This window comes from Hippopotamus amphibius, chromosome 7 (genome assembly GCF_030028045.1).
Source record: "Hippopotamus amphibius kiboko isolate mHipAmp2 chromosome 7, mHipAmp2.hap2, whole genome shotgun sequence".
Classification (NCBI taxonomy): domain Eukaryota; kingdom Metazoa; phylum Chordata; class Mammalia; order Artiodactyla; family Hippopotamidae; genus Hippopotamus; species Hippopotamus amphibius.
This window is the reverse complement of record NC_080192.1, coordinates 123,583,103-123,603,878: the sequence shown is the minus strand read 5'-3', so window position 1 is coordinate 123,603,878 and position 20,776 is coordinate 123,583,103. Positions and strand designations below refer to the sequence as shown.

Here is a 20,776-nt window from a genome sequence, read left to right as displayed (position 1 = left end):
TGAACTTGAAGATAAAGCAAAATAAATTATTCAAAAGGAAGCAGAGAAAAAAGAGGAAAAAAATATTTCTCAGTGAACTGTGGGACAATATTAAGCTATCTAACACACTTTTATTTGGAGTCTAGAAAACAAAGGAAGTGAAAAAGAAAACTTATCTGAGATGATAATGATGACTGTTTTTCCAAATTTGCTGCAAACTACAACCCACACATGGGAGAACTTGACAAATCCCAAACAGGATTAAATTCAAAGAAAATTATTCAAAGGCACATGATAATAGACTAGCAGGAAAATGGTAATAATTTTTTTAAATCTTAAAGCAACCAGAGGAAAAAAGACACCCTGTACTCAGAGGAACAAATATTTAAAAATCACAGGGCTTCCTAGGTGGCGCAGTGGTTAAGAATCCGCCTGCCAATGCAGAGGTCATGGGTTTGATCCCAGCTCCAGGAAGATCCCACATGTCGCGGAGCAACTAAGACCGTGTGTCAAAAAATAAAAATAAGTGTTTAAAAAAATAAATAAATAAAAATAAAAAAATAAAAATCACAGAATTCTCAGAATCTGTGCAAGCCAAAATACAACAGAATACTTATAAAATGCTAAAAGAAGTAATGTCAGCATACCCACTGAATTCAATATCTACCAAACTACCTTCTAAAAACAGTAAGGTAGTGGTAATTCCCTGGCGGTTCAGTGGTTTGGAACCTGCGCTTTCACTGCCAAGGGCATGGTTCAATCCCTGGTTGGGGAACTAAGATTCCACAAGCCATGAGGCATGGCCAAAAAAATAAATAAATAAAACAAAAGATTACGGTAGTGACACAGGACAGGCATACAGACCAATGGAACAGAACTAAGAGTCCAGAAATAAACCCAAAAATCCATGGTCTATTGATTTGAATTTTTAATGGGGAAAGAATAGTCTCTTCAACAAACGGTGCTGAGACAACTAGATATCCACATGCAAAAGAATGAAGCTGACCCCAACCCACCCCATATACAAAACTTAAATCAAAATGGATCGATAACCTAAATGTAAAAGCTAAAACTCTCAGAAGAAAATACAGAGGCAAATCTTCATAATTTTAGATTTGCCAATGGTTTCTTAGATATAAAACCAAAGCATGAGTAACAAAAGAAAAAACAAACAAGATTAAATTTCATCAAAATTTAAAACTTCTATGCATGAAAGAACATTACCAAGAAAGTAAAAAAACAATCTATAGGATGGGAGAAAATACCTACAAATCATATATATGATCAAGGATTTATTTCCAGAATATATAAAGAACTCAATAACAACGACAACAAGAAAAGTAAACAACCCAAGTCAAAAATGGGCAAAAGACCTGAAAAGACACTTCTCCAAAGATGATATACAAATGGTCAATAAGCACATGAAAGGGTGTTCAACAAAATTAGTCACTAGAGAAATACAAATCAAAACCAAAATGATACAAACTCACACTCATTAGGATAGCTATTATACAAAAATAAAGGAAAATAACAAGTGTTGTCAAGGCTGTGAAAAAAATGGAACCCCCGTGCATTCCTGGTAGGAATGTAAAATGGTGCAACCACTGTGGCAATCAGTTTGGTGGTTTCTCAAAAAGTTAAACACAGAATTATTATATGACCCAGCAATTCTACTCCTAGATAGATATCCAAAGGAACGGAAAGCAAGACTCAGCAGAGATACCTGTACACCAACATTCATAGCAGTATTACTCACAAAAGTCAAAAGGTGAAAACAACCCAAATGTCTATCAACAGATAAATGAATAAACAAATTATGGTATATCATACAATGGCTATTATTCAACCTTAAAAAGGAATTTTGATACATGCTATAACATAAATGAACTCTGAAAACATGCTAAGTGAAATAAACCAGACATAAGAAGACAAATATTGTACGAATCCACTTAAATGAGGCACCTAGCATAGGCAAACGCATAGATAAAGAAAGGAGAAGAGTGGTTGCCAGGGCTGGAGGAAGGAGTCAATGGGGAGTTAAGTGTTTAATTGGTACAAACTTTCAGTTGGGAAGGATGAAAACATCCTAGAGATGGCTGCTGAAGATGGTTGCAAGTAACACAAATGTACTTGTGTCAGAGAAGTGTACACTTAGAAATTGGTAACACAGAAATCTTGTTACATATATTCTACCACAATTTTTTTAAGTGTCTTTGTATACCTGGGGCCTTGCCAGACAGTTTATGCTAACAATGTGATTTATGATGAACTCCTATTTTTGTTCTCATCCTATCCTGGGCCACATTGTATCAGTGTGACCTGGGCAGGAGAGAGGAGAGCTGGAGACTGAGTAGCTAAGGTCAGTCACAAGCTTGCTCCATGCCTACCTGACTCACCCCCAATAAGAAACCCTGCATACCAAGGCCTAGCTGAGCTTCCCTGGTTGGCAGTACTTCACACTTGTCTCACAACACTGAGAAGACAACTGGACACTCACACCTGGTTTCTCCTGGACTCCACTGTACTGTACGCACCTTTTCCTCATTTTAATCTGTATTCTTTCCCTGTAATAAACTCCATCTGTAAGTACAACAGCTTTGATCCTTCTAACAAACCATCAAACCTGAAGGTAGTCTTGGTGACTCTGACACATATGGAAAAGGATATACCATGTAAATATTAACCATGAGAAAGCTGGATTGGCTTCATTAATACAAAACAAGGAACACCTCCGAGCAAGAAGTATTACCAGATACAAAGAGGAACATACACTGTGATAGTCAATTCATCAAGAAAATATAATCTTTAACAGGTATATCAAATAACAGAGATTCAAAAAACTTGAAACAACAATCAACAAAACTAAAAGAAAAAATAGACAAATCCAGAATTACAGTTGGAAATTTCAACACTGCTCTCAGGAACTGACAGAAAAAAAAGGAAAATCAATAAGAATATAGAAGATTTAAATACAATAACCCAACTTAACCTAGATAACATTTAGAGAGGATTCTACCCCACAAACTACAGAAAACATACATTATTTTCACACAAACACAGAACACTCACCAAGAGAGACCATGAAATGAGCCATAAAACAAGTCTATTGTTACTTGTCTGGGCCCAAGGGAGAAAAACAGATGCAACATTTCCTAAACTTATTTGACTATAAACCCTTTCTGCAGAGGCATCTCCAGGGACTACTGTTTCTCGGAACACTTTGGGAAAACGTATCCCATTCATCTTCAACATCTCTACCTAATTCTCCTTCTAACTGTGACTAACAAAATTAGCAAATCAATAAATATATCCTTTCCCTGACTACCAAGCCAGGATTAGTCAATGTCATGAAGTACATACAGAAGTCCTGGGACTTCCCTACTGGCGCAGTGGTTAAGAATTCACCTGCCAATACAGGGGACACGGGTTCAAGCTCTGGTCCGGGAAGATCCCACATGTCGCGGAGCAACTAAGCCCATGCGCCACAGATACTGAGCCCTCATGCTGCAACTACTGAGCCCACATGCGTAGACCACATGCTCCGCAACAAGAGAAGCCACTGCACTGAGAGACCTACTGCTCACCACAACTAGAGAAAGTCCACACGCAGCAACAAGACCCAGTGCAGCCAATAAATAAATAAATAAACAAATCAAAAGTCCTAAGGCAGGAATAAGCTTGACATATTTGGGGAACGGCAAGGGGGCCAGAATGGTGGTAGGAGATGAAACCAGAAAGTTAAGAAGTAGTCAAAGCATGTAAAATCCTCTAAGCCTTGGCAAGGATTTTTAAGTGTGATTTTTTTAAGTAAGATAGGATTTTGGGAAAAGAATATTATCTTATTTACATTTTTAAAAGATCTCTCCTGCTGCTCTGTGAAAAACAGAATGGAAACTAGGCAACCAGTTAGGAAGCTCTGGCAGCAGCATAAGAGATGGCTAAGACCAGAGTGGCTGGTCAAAGGAAAAACACCCAGAAAAATCTATATAAACTGTATTGAGATGCCTTAAAGCATTTTCCCTACTTGGCTCCCAGGACATCTCATTCTCCTCCTCATGAGAAGCTTAATCTATCTTCTTTACATGATATCCCTCACCTCCTCAACCTCTTCACATAGAAAATGTCCTAAGGCTCACTCACAAACCTCTTTTTTCTGGCTACTTTGATTCCTATGGTGACTTCATCCAGACACTTACCTTTAAATATTAACTGCATAATGGTAATTCCCAATTTTACAGCTCCACCCTAGGCCTTTCCCCTAAATTCCAGACCCATCTTAACTATCCAGTAAACATCTCAAACTTAACAAACCAAAATTGAGCTCCTAACCTTCCCCCTCCAAACCTGTTTCTCTTAAGTCTTCCCTTTCTCAGACAGTAGCAACTCCATTATTGCAATCTCAGGGATAAACCTTAAGAGATATCCATATGACTCCCCCTCTTTCTTTCACATTCCACTTCAAGTATGTCAGCAAATCCTTTCGCCTATACCTTCAAAATTTATCCAGTAATCAACCACTTCTTACCCACTTCCACAGCTATTACTCAATCCAAGCCATCACCACCTGTAACTTGGATTGGTACTCTCCTCTCAACTGTTTGTTCGGCCCTTGCCACTGCCTTCATCACTCCCCAAACTGTAGTCTACTCTGGACCTGGCAGTCAAGTGGTTCTGGTAAGTCTAAATTACAATAGATCATGTCACTCACTGCTCAAAACCTTCCTCTGGCCATCTCACTCGAGTCCTTACAATGGTCTTTCAGACCTAATGGCATCTGACTACAACATCTTTGTGCCTCTGTTCCAGCTGTTTATTCTCCTCTCAACCTCATATCAAACTACTCTGCCCCATGTCAGTTCATTCCAGTTGCAATGACCTTGCATTCCTCAAATACTTCAGGCCTGCTCTAGCCACCACAGGACCTTTAAACTTGCTGTATCCTCAAACTAAAATTATCTAGCCCCTAAAATTATCTAGAATGCAAGGCTCGTTCTTTCACCTACTTCAAGTCTTCACTCAACTGTCAGTTCAATGAAGTCTACCCTTTCCCTGCCATTTAAAATTTCTCCCATTCCTTAACACTCTTTACACTCTAGCTCTCTTTCTTTGCTTTATAATTCTCCATAGCACTTTCCTCCACCTCACATACTATAGGTTTTACTTACTTACATTATTTACAGTCTGTCTTCCCCAACTAGAATATAAACTCTAGAGATCTTTGTCTGTTTCATCTCCTGCTACGCACCTAGCCCCTAGAGCAGTACCTTTCACACAGAACTGAGTTTGTCCAATACTGAAACGACTGAATGTTAAATAAAGCCTCTGCAGAAGTGTCAAGTTTTGTTAGGCCCAATTCAAATCCTAGGACTACACTAACTAAAATATACCAGTTCCTTTGTCAGTATTTATACCATATGAATAATATTCAATATTCATAAGTGGCTTTAGTTATGCTTTTATTATTTTATGATACATTTACCTGACAGTTACAAAGGTGCTTACTGATTCCAAATAGTTCAACTTCTTACTTACTCAGAAATTAATATAAATAGAAAGAACACTAGGCTTCAGCTAGAAGTCCTAGGTTCAAATTCTAGCTCTACCATTTACTAGTAGCATGACTCAGGCAACTTAGCCTCCTTCAAGCCTTAGTTTCTCATCAATAAAATAGCAAGGTGGGGGTGGATTAAAGACCTGCCCGCCTTAGCCATCCTACACCTAATCATAAGATTGTTGTGAAAACCAAAAATGTATGAAAAAATGCTTTATAAATCATAAGTGACATATAAGTGTCAGTTAAACATCTATATTGCAGTTCGGGAAAAACCTGAATGGAACAAAAAAGTTAAGTGTTTGGGGCAGCATATTTCATCATACCACCCTGCCCCTAACATTAAACTCTGGTTTTGGAGTCAGACTGGCTCTTCCACTTACTTACTATATCTTAAGCAAGTTAACCTCTCTGAGTCATTGTTTCCACATCCATGAATGGAGATAATAGCAACCTTGTAGCAGTCTTTTGAAGATCAGAGGTTATATGCACTTACATGTAATGCAACTACAGAACACACTTAACAAATGACATTTTTATTTGTTGTCTTGATCTTCTTTAAAATGGACAAAACCCAAAAACAGATAATAATAAGCTACACTATGGAGGTAGGGAAGATGATTTTTGACTTGGAAACTGCATGTGAAAAGACAAGAAGGAAAGTGAGAAAGTGGTAATCAAGTAATAATCTCAACAGCTTGCCTATTAAATTTGTTCTTTCTTTCTTGCCTTTCTCCAAGATTAAATAATAGGATGAGATGCAAAGAAAGATCATCATACAGAAAACCATATTTAGTAACCTAAAAAACTTCATTTCAAAACTAAATATTATACAGTATTTTCTTTTCAAAGGAGGATTTTTTTTATCAGTCAGTTTTTTAATTTCTTACACACCAAGATATATTTTGACACTCTAGACTTCAAGGTACATGCCAAAAAAAAAATTGTGGTTTTCCAACTATAGAACCCTGATATAACTTTACTAACTATATTTAGAAATATGACAGAAAGAATTAAAACAACTGAAGGGATTTCCCTGGTGGTGCAGTGGTTAAGAATCTGCCTGCCAATGCAGGGGACAAGGGTTCGATCCCTGGGCTGGGAAGATCCCACGTGCCTCACAGCAACTAAGCCCGTCTGCCACAACTACTGAGTCTGCGCTTTAGTGTCCATGAGCCACAACTACTGAGCCTGAGTGCCACAACTACTGATGCCTGGGCGCCTAGAACCCATGTTCTGCAACAAGAAAAGCCACCACAATGAGAAGCCTACACACTACAAGGAAGAGTAGCCCCCGCTCACCACAAGTAGGGAAAGCCCACACTCAGCAACAAAGACCCAACACAGCCAATAAATAAATTTATTTTTTAAAAAATACAACTTAAAAAAGTAAAACTGCTATTAAGATATATATCATACGAACATTTCAAGAATGCTTTATGAAATCAGACTTTGATATATTTCCTCACTTCTAGGACACCAGTAATTATAAGATGTAACAATTATTTTCGGGGGGGGGGGAGTAAAAAAAATCTCCCACATTAAATATACACAAGATACAAAACATCAATTTCAGAAAACATTAAAATGTAATACATCCCTCTGAGATGTTGAAAATGTTCTGTTTCTTGAGCTAGGGGATGGTTACACAGAGAATCATATCTGTGGATATTCATCAAAGTGTACACCCACTTTGTATATCCATTTATACTTTTTCTATATGTACATTTCAAAATAAATTTATGTAACATACCACAACCTTACAGATAAAGCCATCAACCAGATGAATTACTGACCTTAATATGAAAGGTGAAAAGATAAAGCTTTTAAAAGAAAACATAGGAAAGTCAACTTCATGCCACTGAGGTAGGTAGAGATTTGATAAATGGAAACAAAAGAACACTCATCAGTTGATAAACTGGACTTCTTTAAAATTAAGAACTTTGTTTCACCAATATACCAAGATCCTGAAAAAGCTACATGGTAGGAGATATCTGCAATACATTTATCTAAAAAGGTTAGACCCAGAATATATAAAGAAATATAAATCAATATGAAAAAAGTAAATACTCTAGTAGAAAAAGGGCAAAAGACTTAACAGACACTTCATAAAAGCAGAAATCCAAATGGCTAATAAACATGGGGCCCCTAATATGAAAAGGTGCTCAACTGCACTAGTCATCAGGAAAATAAAATCAAAACTACAATGCAATAGCACTACACACCCTTCCAGAAAAACTAAAAATAAAAAGACTGACAATACCAAGTGTTGACAAAGATGTGGAACAAGTGGAATTCTCTCATATACTGCTGGTGGGAGTATAAGTTTGTAAAACCACTTGGCAAAACTTCAGCAAAATCTACTAAAAATGAACATATCATAGCCATAACCATGACCTAATAATTCCACTTAAGGTACATACTCAACAAAAATGCATATATATGTTCATCAGGAAAAAGAGTACAAAAATGTCCAAAGCAACAAAAGCTGTAAATAACAAAAATGTCCATCAACAGCAGAATGGATAAACTGTGGTTTATTCATAGAATAGAATACAACAAGAATAAACAACAGTACCACGTGGATTAATCTCATAAATGTAACGTTGAACAAAAGAAGCTCAAACAAGTTATACTATATGATTCCACTTACATAGAGTTCAAAAACAGATTAAAAGTTTTCTATGGTGTTAGAATACAAGGAACACAGTGCCAACAGGGAATTCCAGTACTGATGTCTATTGAGCTCTGTGCTAATTACAATGATATGCCTATTTTGTGAAACTTCATCTAGCTGTACCCTCTTCTATATGTATGTTATACTTCTTTAAAAATCCTACAGTAAATAAGGTCCCAACTAATGAATCATGATTTCTAATCCTTACCTACCACCAAGCTTCTTCACCTATTCTATGCTCAAAGATTTAACTAGCAATGGTCCTATACCATCACCACATCTACTACGTGCCAAGCACTTTAACGTCCACCTGTTCAGATATTTATTAATTAAATATCTACTATGTACAAAACCTGTGCTGAGAACTTAGGGTACAAAAAAATTAGTAAAACATGGTCCCTGGCTTCTAGGAGTTCACAATCTTATAGAAGACCACATACACAGATAACAAAGTAAATGTATAGAGATACGCACAGGATATTATGGGAACATAAAGGAACATCAAAAACAGCCAGGGGGAGGTAAGGCATCAGCGTAAGCTTCTAGGAGGTGTTAACACCTGAGTCCTTAAAAGATGAGGAGTTGTCCTGGCAAAGTGCATTCCAACACAGGAAACAGCTTGAATAAAAACACAGTGACAAGAAACAGCACAGTGTATTTAAAGACACAACGAACAGCTGCTAGACGTTGCTTAAGGGTAGTAAAAGGGAGAACTGGGATGGGGTTGGGGGAAGTGGCCAAAGAGATAGGAAGATGCCAAGTCATGAAAGAACTTAGACCTTATCCAACAGGCAAGATGGGTCAGTGAGGTTTATGCAAAGAAATTATGTGGTCAGATAGATTATTCAGGGAGCAATGCAGAGGATGGACTTAAGGGGAATAAAGCGAGCAGAAAGAAGGGCAGTTAGGAGGCAGTTGTAACTGTCGAGACAGAAGATAAGGGCCTGAAATAATGAAATGAAAGATATAACAAATATAGGAAAAAATACAGAGTATAGACACATTATGCTGCTGATCTAAGATCACATTTTGAGAACCACTAACATACACTATGGGTCAACAATTCTTTTCTGTAAAGAGCCAATTAAATAGTAAATATTTTAGGCTTTACAAGCCACATACAGTCTCTACTGCACTTGTTGGTTCTTGCTTGTTTTTTAAACCCTTTAAAAATTAAAAACCATTCTTTGCTAGTGGACTTTGCCAAAAAAACAAAAAACAAAAAGGCCACAGGCTGGATTTGGACTGCGGACATAGTGAGTTTGCTGATCCCTGCTGTACATCCGTAAAGAAGCGAGGATTAACCTCCCTATGAGATTAATTTTCCTGAAATGCTACTTGCATATTAGTCCCCTACTCAGAAACTTCTGCACTGGTCCTCACTGCCTGCTCCATAAGTCAAATCCCTCACTGCATCCATACTCTAGCTCAAACCAGGCTCATGAACCTGTGGGAACCCCGTGAGAACCTTTCATTCCTATTAAATTGACCTACTTACATTTACCTGCCTCTGTATCTTTGTGGTGTTCCCCAGTGTACTTTCCCCCTTTCCAAATCTACTCAAATACCCTTCCTTCGAAGCATAATTCAACTCCTTTGAAGTGATTCCACCCTCCTTCAAACTCCTAAAAGCACTGCCTCAATTTATCTGATATTTATTTATTGTCTTGAGTCACTACTTACTTCAAATTATCTTCTTGGAGGGCACGGAATACTTGATACTTCTATCAATGGATCTAGCATATCACAAAAAGTAAATAAAAATGAAGATGTGTATGTGCATATAATATATATGTATACACACACTTTTTTTTCTGAACTAGCTATATAACTGAAGCAAATGTTTACCCTTTTATCAGTAATTAAACACTTCAATTCTATGGACACAATCTGAACACTGTAGGAACTGCAGAATGACAATCCAAAAGTGCATCTGTCTCTCTCCTATTACATGTTTTTAGGGCTACTTTAAGGGAACAATAATAACACAAGTAAAATTTTTCCAATGGTCAATATTATCAGTCTAAGTACACTGGGGTCTAGAAGTCACTAGATCAAGTCAAAATTTACTTACATACATTTTTACTCATTTTTAAAATACGAAATCAGCTTTTATAATAACTAAATTGCCTTTTTTTTTTTAACTTGGCAGCGACACGTGGCTTTCAGGACCTTAGTTCCCCAACCAGGGATTGAACACTCCTCCTCCGCAGTGAAAGCGCCAACTCCAAACCACTGGTCCGCCAGCGAATTCCCCTAAATTGCTTTAAATTCACCTTCAATTATTACTCAAGTTTAAAGTCACACACAAACACACACACACACACAAAAACACTCATGGTCTGAATTTTTTTTTTAACAATAAGGTTCTCCGTGACAATTCACATTACCAAAATGGCATTACTGATTTAATTCAGAATTTCAGGAAATAAGAATATATTTTAAAATTTTTAAAAAGTTGTCCATTTTAGTGCATTATTGATAGTTTTAATCACAGAATGTTTTCAGCTGGATTAAAGAATTCTTATATTTGAGATCACTGACATCTTTTCAAGTTTGAAGGGTGAACTATGCCTTATTTTACTACTCAAAGAATGTTCAAGAATCTATAAAAATTCCTCCAGAATCATTTGCCCATATTTCAATAAACTACAAAAAAAAGTTTAAAACACTTTTGAAAGGTATAGACAACAAAATAACCAAAAGATGGCCATGAAAGTGAAAACTGTGACTTTTTAACTCTTCAAAACACATTGAAGAAAAAAGTTTGGTGACTCACAACTCTGAAAAGACTATTATTCATTGATAAGTTTAATAGTAATAATGCAATGATTGTAGGACAAACCCAGGAGCCAGGGACTCCCATTCCTGTTCTGCCACTGGTTTGTACAGAATCTTGGGCACATCCCCAGAAGCTGAACAAGAGAAGCTTCACTGACATTCTAAGGTTGTGAGAACTGAGGAAATGTTTATGAAGTACTTTGGGACCATGAAGGAAGCCACTATAACCATTAAAAGTCATCTGCTTAATGCAAAACTATAGCTACCTGTTAGGCTTGCAAATCCTGTGTCTTCTTAACACAGCAAATCCTCACTGAGTCAGTAAAGTGCATGTATTTAATGAGCAAGCTGAGAAACCTCAGAGAAATGAATTTTCTTCCAAAGCTTTGTTTTCTCACAAACCATGTCACTATCCAACACAACTATTTGCAGAAGGAAACATGATCTGACCCACATTAAAGAGTTGGGTCTAGTTATTGATAAGCCAATACCAAATGACTTGAAAATTCAGGAATCACATTGGAACTTTCTTTGTCAACTTACCAGAAATGTGACTCCTGAAAGTAATCCCAGAAAACAGTCGCTCTAACAAGAGCTTTATTAAAGGGAAAGTCCCTACACTCTCTTACATAAAGAGTTCTAAAATATTTTTGGCCAGTGTCTACAGAAGACTGAACTCGCTCAAAACCTGACCCAACGCGTTTGGTAGTTCCAGCACCTGCTTGGTGTTCATCGACTAGAGACTGGGGAGGCTGCTCAGGAAAAGTGCTGATGCCATCTCCAGCTGCCCCCTTCGTGAATGACAGGAACAATGAAAACACTGACAAAAGAGCTGGGAGGCCACCCCAAGCCTCTGCTCAGCAATACTTCTACCCTACCCCCAACAGACAGAGCTGCACATGCCAGAAAAGGGCCTCCTCTCACAGATCTCACACGCCCAGACCCTGCCTCCGGTCTGGCAACGTGGAAAAGTACTATCCTTCGCTCCTCTCAAGACCGCCGAGCACCTGAAAGGTGAGGGGGAAAGGCGGCCTCCCGTTCTGAACTGCCAGGGGCAGAGGGTGAAGACTGCCTGGCAGGAGGCGGGCGAGCAGAGCAGAGCCTGTGTGCACCCCGGGAGGCTGAGAACTCCCCGGGCCGCGGGCGCCGCTCGGAGCGCCGTGGGGAGGAGAGGAAAGGAGACGGGAGAGGAGGAAAGGGGACAAGAGAGCAGGGGAGAGGAGGAAGGCGCGTCCCACCCGCGGCCGCAGGGCGGAGGGTCGCTCGGCTCAGTGCGGAGGAAGCGGGGCTCGGGTGCAGGGCGAGCCGTCCTCCCGGGGGTGGCTGCGGCCGGCCGGCTGCCCGCTTCCCGGGAGCCCGAGGAGGCGACAAGTTAGGCTCGGGCGGGGAGCACAGTCTTTCTCCAGCCTGGTCCCGAGGGAGGCCGAGGCTGCCGGGGCGGCAACTCTCGCTCTCGCCCGACTCCGGGCTGACCGGCGGGATGCCGCCCGGGTGGGGGAGGCGGCGAGGCCAGGCTCCGGCCCGCTCCCTCCCCACGCGGTCCGCGGCCGGCGGCCGTCCGCGCCCTCGTCCCTCCCGCCGCCGCGCGGGGCCGGGCCGCCGACCTCGGCCGGCCGGGCGCGGGGCCAGGCGGCGGCGGCGGGCGGGCGGGCCGGCCGGCCGGCCTGGGGCCCTACCTGAGGCTGTGTACCAGCTCCCGGCGTGACTGGCTTCCCGGCAGACCACTCGGTTGGACATCTTGGTGCCTGTGCCGCCTATGGTGCACGAGGATGAATGAGGAGGCGGCGGCGGCGGCGGCAGGAGCGGCTCCGCGAGGGGACGAGACACCGCGGGCCCAGCCCAGGAGGAGGCGGCGGCGGCAGCGGGGAGGGGATCAGCCCGGCCCAGGAGGAGGAGGAGGAAGAGGAGGAGGAGGCGGCGGCCCCGGAGGAGGAGATGGCAGCCGGGGCGGTGGCGGCGGCGGCGGCAACAATCACCACAAACTCGGGCGGCCGCCGGAAGACGGGGCCCGCGGCGGCCTCAGCGAAGCCCCGAAAGCCCGGGCCCCGGCCCCCGGAGTCGCCGCTGCTCCCCAGCCGGGGCTGGTTGCGCCAAGCCGCCCCCCCGGCCCCCCCCCCCCGGGTCGGCCTCCCCGAGCCGCCGCCGGTGACCCCACCCCCGTGACTCCGCGCCCGCCCCCTCCCCCCACCCCCCGCGGGGCTCCCCGCACCCACCCCCACCCCCGGCGGGGCCCTCCCGCCCGGCTGCCTGCCCGCCGGCCCCGCCCCGCCCCGCTCCTCCTCCGGCCGCGCGGCGAGGTTAACGGCGGACACCGGACAGGCCAGACGGCATCTGGGGTCGGGCGGCCCCGCGAGGAGGCCGCTGCGGCGGCTCCGCGCACACAAAAGCCCAGGGCCGGGGCCTGAACCGGGGAAGGCAGGCCCGGAGAAGAGCCAACGCTCCCTTACTCGCCGCTCTAACGGGTCCTGCCCACTGAGCATGCCCAGCAGCGGCTGCCGGGCCCGCCGAGGAATCGCAATGTGCACGCTCCGCTCTCCGGGGTTTCGCGGCAGCAGAGGCTGGGAGGGGGAGGGCGCGGGGAGCAGGACGCAGCCGCAGGGCAAGCCCCCTCCCCCAACCAACTTCCTTAGACCAGGAGCACCGAGGGCACGACGGCGCGGCTTTCCACGTGGAAAGTCCCCTGTCCTCCTCACCACACGCAGGAATCCTCAGTGGATGCTCACCCCCAAGGTTTCACTCCTAGGCATGCAAGTCTGTGGCCACGCTGGGAAGTTCATTTGTAGCAGCAGGCACTTGGTAGTGTGCCTGTGGTCCTGCAAATGCTAGTTTTTGCTTCACAGGGCCACTCTTAACCACCTAATCTTGGCTTCGACACTGTAAACTGTTATCTTGTTTCAAGTTGGATTTATTTAGTTGCATGTCTTAACTCCGTAACTAGACTATAGTGTGATATTTCTAGCCGCGGTTATTCTCATCTTTAAAATGGGCCTAACAATACTCGAGGTGTGTCCCTAGGATTGAGTTAATAAATGTAAAAAGCCTGATAGAGTAGGCATACAACAAACATTATTTCCAACCCTCATTATCTTTTTTCTTTTAATACACAGACCTTTATTATTGATGTATTATCCAGCACACTCTTACATATTTCCCCAAGACTCATTACCTTTTAAATCCCAGGTAAATGTCAGGAACAAAGAATTACGTAAAAATTATACAAGAATCACAGCGAAGTAGAATATCTTGGCCCTCCAAGGAAATAGGGAGTAGACCATTCCAAAACTGGGAAGAGAGTAAGAGAAAGTTGCATACCTTCGAAGAGACTTGGAGTTAAAACCATAAAATAGTTATATCTGAATTTCACACTAAACAGATCCCTCGTATAGCCTGCTGCTTAATTTTCAAGTTTTCCTAGTGTCATAATAATAGATTTCTTTTCGGGTATTATACTGTTTCTACCCCTTCTCTCAGCTTTTCAACTTCAAGGCCCAAGGATTTTGCATGAGATTCCAGACCTGGTCAATTACTGGAACACTTCTGACTTTCACACCTTTTTATACAGTTTTTAAGCTCCGGGGAAAAAAATCTCCACTCTATCTATATAGTTCTTTACTCAATTTTTAACCTTCTCACTTCACCACTAACCTGCCCAAATATTAAGCTATTATGGGGGGGGGGGGAGGACATGCCAAGGAGTCAATTTAGGGATAACAGAAAAAGAAGGGCTGGAGCTGATTCCCTGCTACTCTTCCTTAAGTAATGAAACACTGATAACTGATGAAATGGTAAACTGTAAATTTCAAGAAAAGGAAATAGTTGATATGGTTGATATGGTGTAAGAATGTTGATTATTCTGTCACTCATCAGCTGTGTGATTATGGATATCTAGTAATTTAACCTTTTCAACCCTCAGTTTTCTCATCTGTCAAATGCAAACAGCAGTCATATGTAACTCACAGGCTTGCTGTGAGAATCACTAAGAAAGGCACGTGAAAATAACTTATAAACTGTTCTTTGCAAATGTTTATCACTATCCTCTGATCCTAGCAATAATCCTGGGTCTCATTCCAAACTAGTAAGCTAATCTAAAATTAAGCTTCCTCCCTATTAAAATGCTCAGTTGGAGGTTTCTTTCCCCAAAGGATTTTTTCCTACTGATCAAACTCGGCAAAGACCACAATGCCAAGTGAAGTGAAAGGTTAGAGGATCTTCCACTATCTCTAGAATGCTCTTAATATATCCCATCATTACTCCCCCGTCCATCTTATTCTGGCTACCTTATTCAAGGATAGACTCTAGAAAGAAGTAAGTTGAAACCGCTCACCCACATCTCCAAAATTAAGGAAGATCCATATAATGCAAACTACTTCATGTCCTAGAAGAAGCCTGTTTGGCAATACTGTACAATTCCCATGTTATTATTAACAATTTCCAAGGACTCCCCGGCAGTCCAGTGGTTAAGACTTCACGCTTCCACTGCAGGGGGCACAGGTTCAATCCCTGGTGGGGGAACTAAGATGCCACTTGCCCCATGGTTCAGCCAAAAGAAAAAAAAATTTTTCCATTATATCCACCAGGGATTTGGGGTTGACGCTCCATAAACATCATCCAAAGTTAAGGGCAAGGAGGAAATCTTCATTAATAGAGAGTCCTTATGAAGCACAGATGTCAACAAATAAGGCACCCAGAACCCAACATTAATAACATATCTTCTGAAATAGCACGTTGGATAGTCACTGCAACAGTCTGTACTAGCAAACAACTAGAAACAACCACAGGGTCCATCAGTGAGGCTTGTTAAATTAGGGTATATCCATACATATACGCCGATTAAAAAGAATAAGGTGGTGCTATATGCTGGTATGGAAAGAGCTCCCCCACCTCCAAAGAAGAAATGCAAAAAGCAAATTGCAGAACAATGTGTATAGTATGCTACCATTTGTATAAAACGAGTACTTATATTCTCACACACTTGCATTTACATGGAATATTTCTAGAAGGAAACAAACTGGTAACAATATACATCTTTGTATATCTTTTGAATTTTGTGCCATATACATATACTACCTATATCCCAAAATAATTATTTATTAAATAATTTATTAGGCTTGATTTTTGGAGCCTATATGGCAATATTAAATTGAGCACTTTTAGATTTTACTTATACACAACTGACAGCTTGAAGAGCCCCCTAATTAATAAAAGCCCTTTATCAGAGAAAATATTTTAGAATGATAACACAGGGTTCTGAAAAAATCAAGGTTGAGAGAAGAGTTTAGCTCTTTTGGTTTCAAGTAACACTGGTACCCTAACTCAGGATTAGTTGACTTTGCCATTTTCTTCTTTAGAAACCAAACATTTATTAAACACTTACTTTGTACCTGACACTAGGCTAAGTACTTTACATATTTAATGATTCTTACATGATGAAAACTTGTTCATTTCCAATTTTTTGGAGTAAATTTTCTACCTAGAGTTTTTTCCAAATTTATTGTTAATATTATTTAGGATTCTCAGAAATTAAACAACTGAGTCAAAAGATTTGAAGTTTTTTTAAAGGCTGACAATAGTTTTCTTTAAAAAGTTCTTATTCATTACCGACTGCCCACTTTAGCTCTGGTGACCTATTTTCCACTATTATATTACTTTCCTACTTTAAATCCAGAGATTTTAAACGAGTGGATTCTCTGTGATAGCCATTTACACCTTCCATCTTTTGTCTCTTGTTGCTACAGCTAGATGACATGTATCAGGCCTCCAATTTGTATCAAGGCCTCCGTTAATGCCTTTTTGGAATCTAGTCCAGGAAAATACCTGGCTACAATATTTTATGCTATCCCTACAACCATTTTATCATGTTACTAATGGGAGGTTATCATTCTTAAAATCTCCTATAGCTTCTCCTAAACAAAGAGATTTTAAACAAAGGTTCAATACTCTCCTCATAGGTTCGTCAGAATTAGGTAAACAATTTCCTTCTATCCAAACTATTTTTTTTCCTTTCTTTTTTTTTTTTTTTGGCCGCAGCTTGTGGGATCTTAATTCCCCAACCAGGGATTGAACCTGTGCCCTTGGCAGTGAACGTGTGGAGTCCTAAACACTGGACTGCCAGGGAATTCCCTATTTTTCTCTTTTTTCAATTCAACATCTCCATATTCTCTAGGAATCTATTCCTGATTTACTCTACTGGTCCTCCAACTTATCCACATTTTCCAAGAATTCACTCTACAGGATACAGTACTTTTTATTCTATTACTGTATTTGTTTACTAAACACTATCTTCCTAAGCAGTCAAAGGGTAGGAATTGTTTCTATGGTATAATGCGATACCTCATCAAAGTATAGTAGAAGTTTTCTTTTCTTTTTTTTTTAATAAATTTATTATTTATTTGGCTGCATTGGGTCTTTGTTACTGCTTGTGGGCTTTCTCTAGTTGTGGCAGGTGGGGGCTACTCTTGGTTGTAGTGCGCAGGCTTCTCATTGCGGTGGCTTCTCTTGTTGCGGAGCACCGGCTCTTAGGCGCACAGGCTTCAGTAGTTGTCACATGTGGGCTAAGTAGTTGTGGCACACAGGCTTAGTTGTTCTGAGGCATGTGGGAATCTTCCCAGACCAGGGATACGAACCCATGTGTCCTGAATTGGCAGGTGGATTCTTAGCCACTGGGCCACCAGGGAAGTCCCCAGTAGAAGCTTTCTTAACTGATTTCTATTTAACCAACTTACTGAATAAGTGATGCTCTCCGTTCCCATAGTAAAATACATTGAACCATGCCCACCACAAGCTGAGTTCTTGAAGATGGTAGACTACACGTTTTAGGAAACTCACACTGTTGCACTCTTCTCCCAGGTTTATGTACATTAACTAACAAGGGTCAATCATGTTCTCCAACTGATATAAACCAGATGTACAAAGTACTGCCATTACAAAATTTAAGATATTATATAAACTAATGAAATACAAACACAAAAGGTGTTAGTACAAAAATTAGGTGGAATCCTTTGGACTCAATAAAAACAACTGTCAAATTAGAGGCAGATAAGATGACTGAAGGCTAGAGAAAAAAAATCATGAAAAAAGTGTGTCATTATATACTTAATGCCTTACAACATTAAGATCTTAAATGTCTAAGATCTTACTTTACTTTCAAAAAATCTTAAACAAATCTGTAAACCATACATTATATGAGTGGTTTGTGGATGGAAGATGATACAGCTTTCCAATCAAAGAATCCATACCCAGAGCAAAGGCTGAAATCAAAATATTACCAAGTTAATATAGATTAAAAATTAATATTTTTTAAGTTTTAAAAAAAAACTGCTCACAGGGTCATTTATGATTCCTTACTATGACTCATATTTTTCATCTACCAGCCAGACAAGAGGGCTTCTACTGTACACCCATAAGGGCAGACTGATTTTTCCCCCAAAGAACAATTTTAAGCACACCTGAGAGCATTATAGCAGAGAGTACTACAGCATTAAGGGGAGGGAGATAATATAGCATTAAGCTGGGTGTGAATCCCTGCCCCAAACTTACTTCCCCTGGAACCCTAAGCGAGTTAACCGCATCTCACTTTCCTCATCTAAAAGTGAGGTATTAAAATTAAACCTGGGCTTCCTAGGTGGCGCAGTGGTTAAGAATCTGCCTGCCAATGCAGGGGATACAGGTTTGATCCCTGCTCCAGGAAGATCCCACATGCCACGGAGCAACTAAGCCCGTGTGCCAAACAAACAAAATAAAAACAAAAATAAATAAATAAAATTAAACCTACCTCACAGGGTTTTGAGGATTAAATGACAATTCATGTAAAGTATTTAGCATGGTGGCTGGCATATGGTAAGTGCTAAGTAGAAAATGCACTGCCAGCAAAACACATGCCTATTTTCAGCCCTTATTGAAAAAAGTATCAATTTTAAGATTAATTTAAGTCCTATCTTGAAGATAATTCAATAGAACACTAGAAGTAATGCAGCACTAGGCAGAGCACTGAATTACATCTAAGCAGTTGTTAACCAAAGGTGGTATCAGAATGCCTTAAGAGTTTTTGTCAAGTTCAGAAGGCCAGGCTCTATACCAGTTGAATCAGACTCTCCAGGGTCCAGGCATGCGTAGACAGAGATACATAAATATATAGATACATAACAGAGATATATAACACAGAGAGATAATATAATTTATATTTATACTTTTAATATATTATATATATATTTACATATAAAAAGTTCCACAGTGGCTCTGATGTGAAATGCTGATGAACTGTTAAGATAAACTATTGATACTTTAATAAAAGATTACCCAGTTAGTACTTACTCAAATACTAAAATATCAGTAAAAGACATAGGCAGATTAACATACGAGTTAGTCAAATCACCAAAATACATTTAATGAAATTAACGGTTGCGAAAACTACAACATAAGCAGGAGAACCCAGTATTTCCAGGTTTTTCTATTCAAACCTATAGATCTGCAGATGCATATCAAAACCATAATATCACCTTCTCAAAAGTGTCACTCCTACTAAAATAACCTTTTCCTATATTAAAGAGAACTATAACACACACCTCATCAGCATTAAATTTCTAACTTTCCCTTCATAGGTTTAGCTTGGAGACATGTCTTTAATATGCTTCCAAAACCAGGTTTCTCAACATTAGCACCATTAACATTTTGAGCTGGATGATTCTTGGAGATGGGTGGGGCACCCAGGCTGTCCTATGCATTGTTAAGATATTTAGCAGCACCCCTGGCAATTATACACTAGATGCCAGTAGAACCCCACCCTACTCCAGTTGTGACAACCAAAATGTTTCTGGACATCGCCAAATGACCCTTGGGGAAAGGGGGGGGCAAAATCACTCCCAGTTGAGAAACCACTGCTCTACTTAATGTTTTTCCTTCTTGGCTCTCTTCAGACCTGGTGTGCGATCTCAATTTCATCATACAGGACAAAGTGAACAGACCCAGTAAAAGGACTAGCTGGTGTTTTTTATTGTGAAAAGCAGCAATATGTTAACAGCACAAGTTCTTCTCATTTAGCTATCAGCAGCACATTGGTAGAACTGAGTATGAATGCTCATTCAAACACTTACCAGCAGCGTGGTCTTGAGCAAGTCACTTAACCTCTCTCAATCTGTTTCCTCATCTGCAAAATGGGAATAACAACATCTACTGTGCAGAGTTGCTCCATTAGAGATAACTTAAATAAAATGTTTCTGTGTCTGACACATAGTAGAATTGCAATAAATAATAGCTATTATTATATTAATAACATAAAGGTTGATAGCATTGATGGATATTGTACACCCTCTGCAATGCTTATAACTGCACTCCAAATTTATTGTGCATTAGAATCACTGGTGATGTTTGTTAAAAATTGAAGATGCCCAAATCCCACCCCCTGAGAGGTCCAGGAACAACACTAGAAAAACAGGCTGAGGTTTTTTTTTTTTTTTTTTTTTTTTTTTAAAGTATTCCTCATTGTGAGAAATACTATTTTATTATTATTATTTTTTTTTTTTTTGGCACACGGGCTTAGTTGCTCCGTGGCATGTGGGATCTTCCTGGAGCTGGGATCGAACCCGTGACCTCTGCATTGGCAGGCGGAGTCTTAACCACTGTGCCACCTAGGAAGCCCCTAGGCTGAGGTTTTTTATATTCTACTTGACTCTGGTGTATTTTCACACTGTTGTAAAACTCTGCAGCATCCTAAGACACAACGAATAAGTAATACATGAAAACAATTGAACCACATAAAATATTTGTCATATAAAACAAAAACTACTGTAAGA

At 40.6% G+C, this 20,776-nt stretch overlaps 1 protein-coding gene across 4 annotated transcripts in view; it reads right to left on the bottom strand.

Annotated features, from left to right (window-relative positions):
- MEMO1 (mediator of cell motility 1) overlaps nt 1-13,461 on the bottom strand; it is a 119,338-nt gene extending 105,877 nt beyond the window's left edge. For 2 of the 4 annotated variants that reach the window (XM_057743506.1, XM_057743507.1), the window contains exon 1: nt 12,665-12,848. In XM_057743506.1, coding sequence (XP_057599489.1) covers nt 12,665-12,725 — 61 coding nt within the window. In that variant the 5' untranslated portion in view covers nt 12,726-12,848. Of the gene's footprint in view, nt 1-12,664; nt 13,124-13,435 lie in introns of those variants that run through there. The other 2 variants (XM_057743504.1, XM_057743505.1) reach the window with 2 other exon arrangements.
- Nucleotides 13,462-20,776: the final 7,315 nt, after the last annotated feature.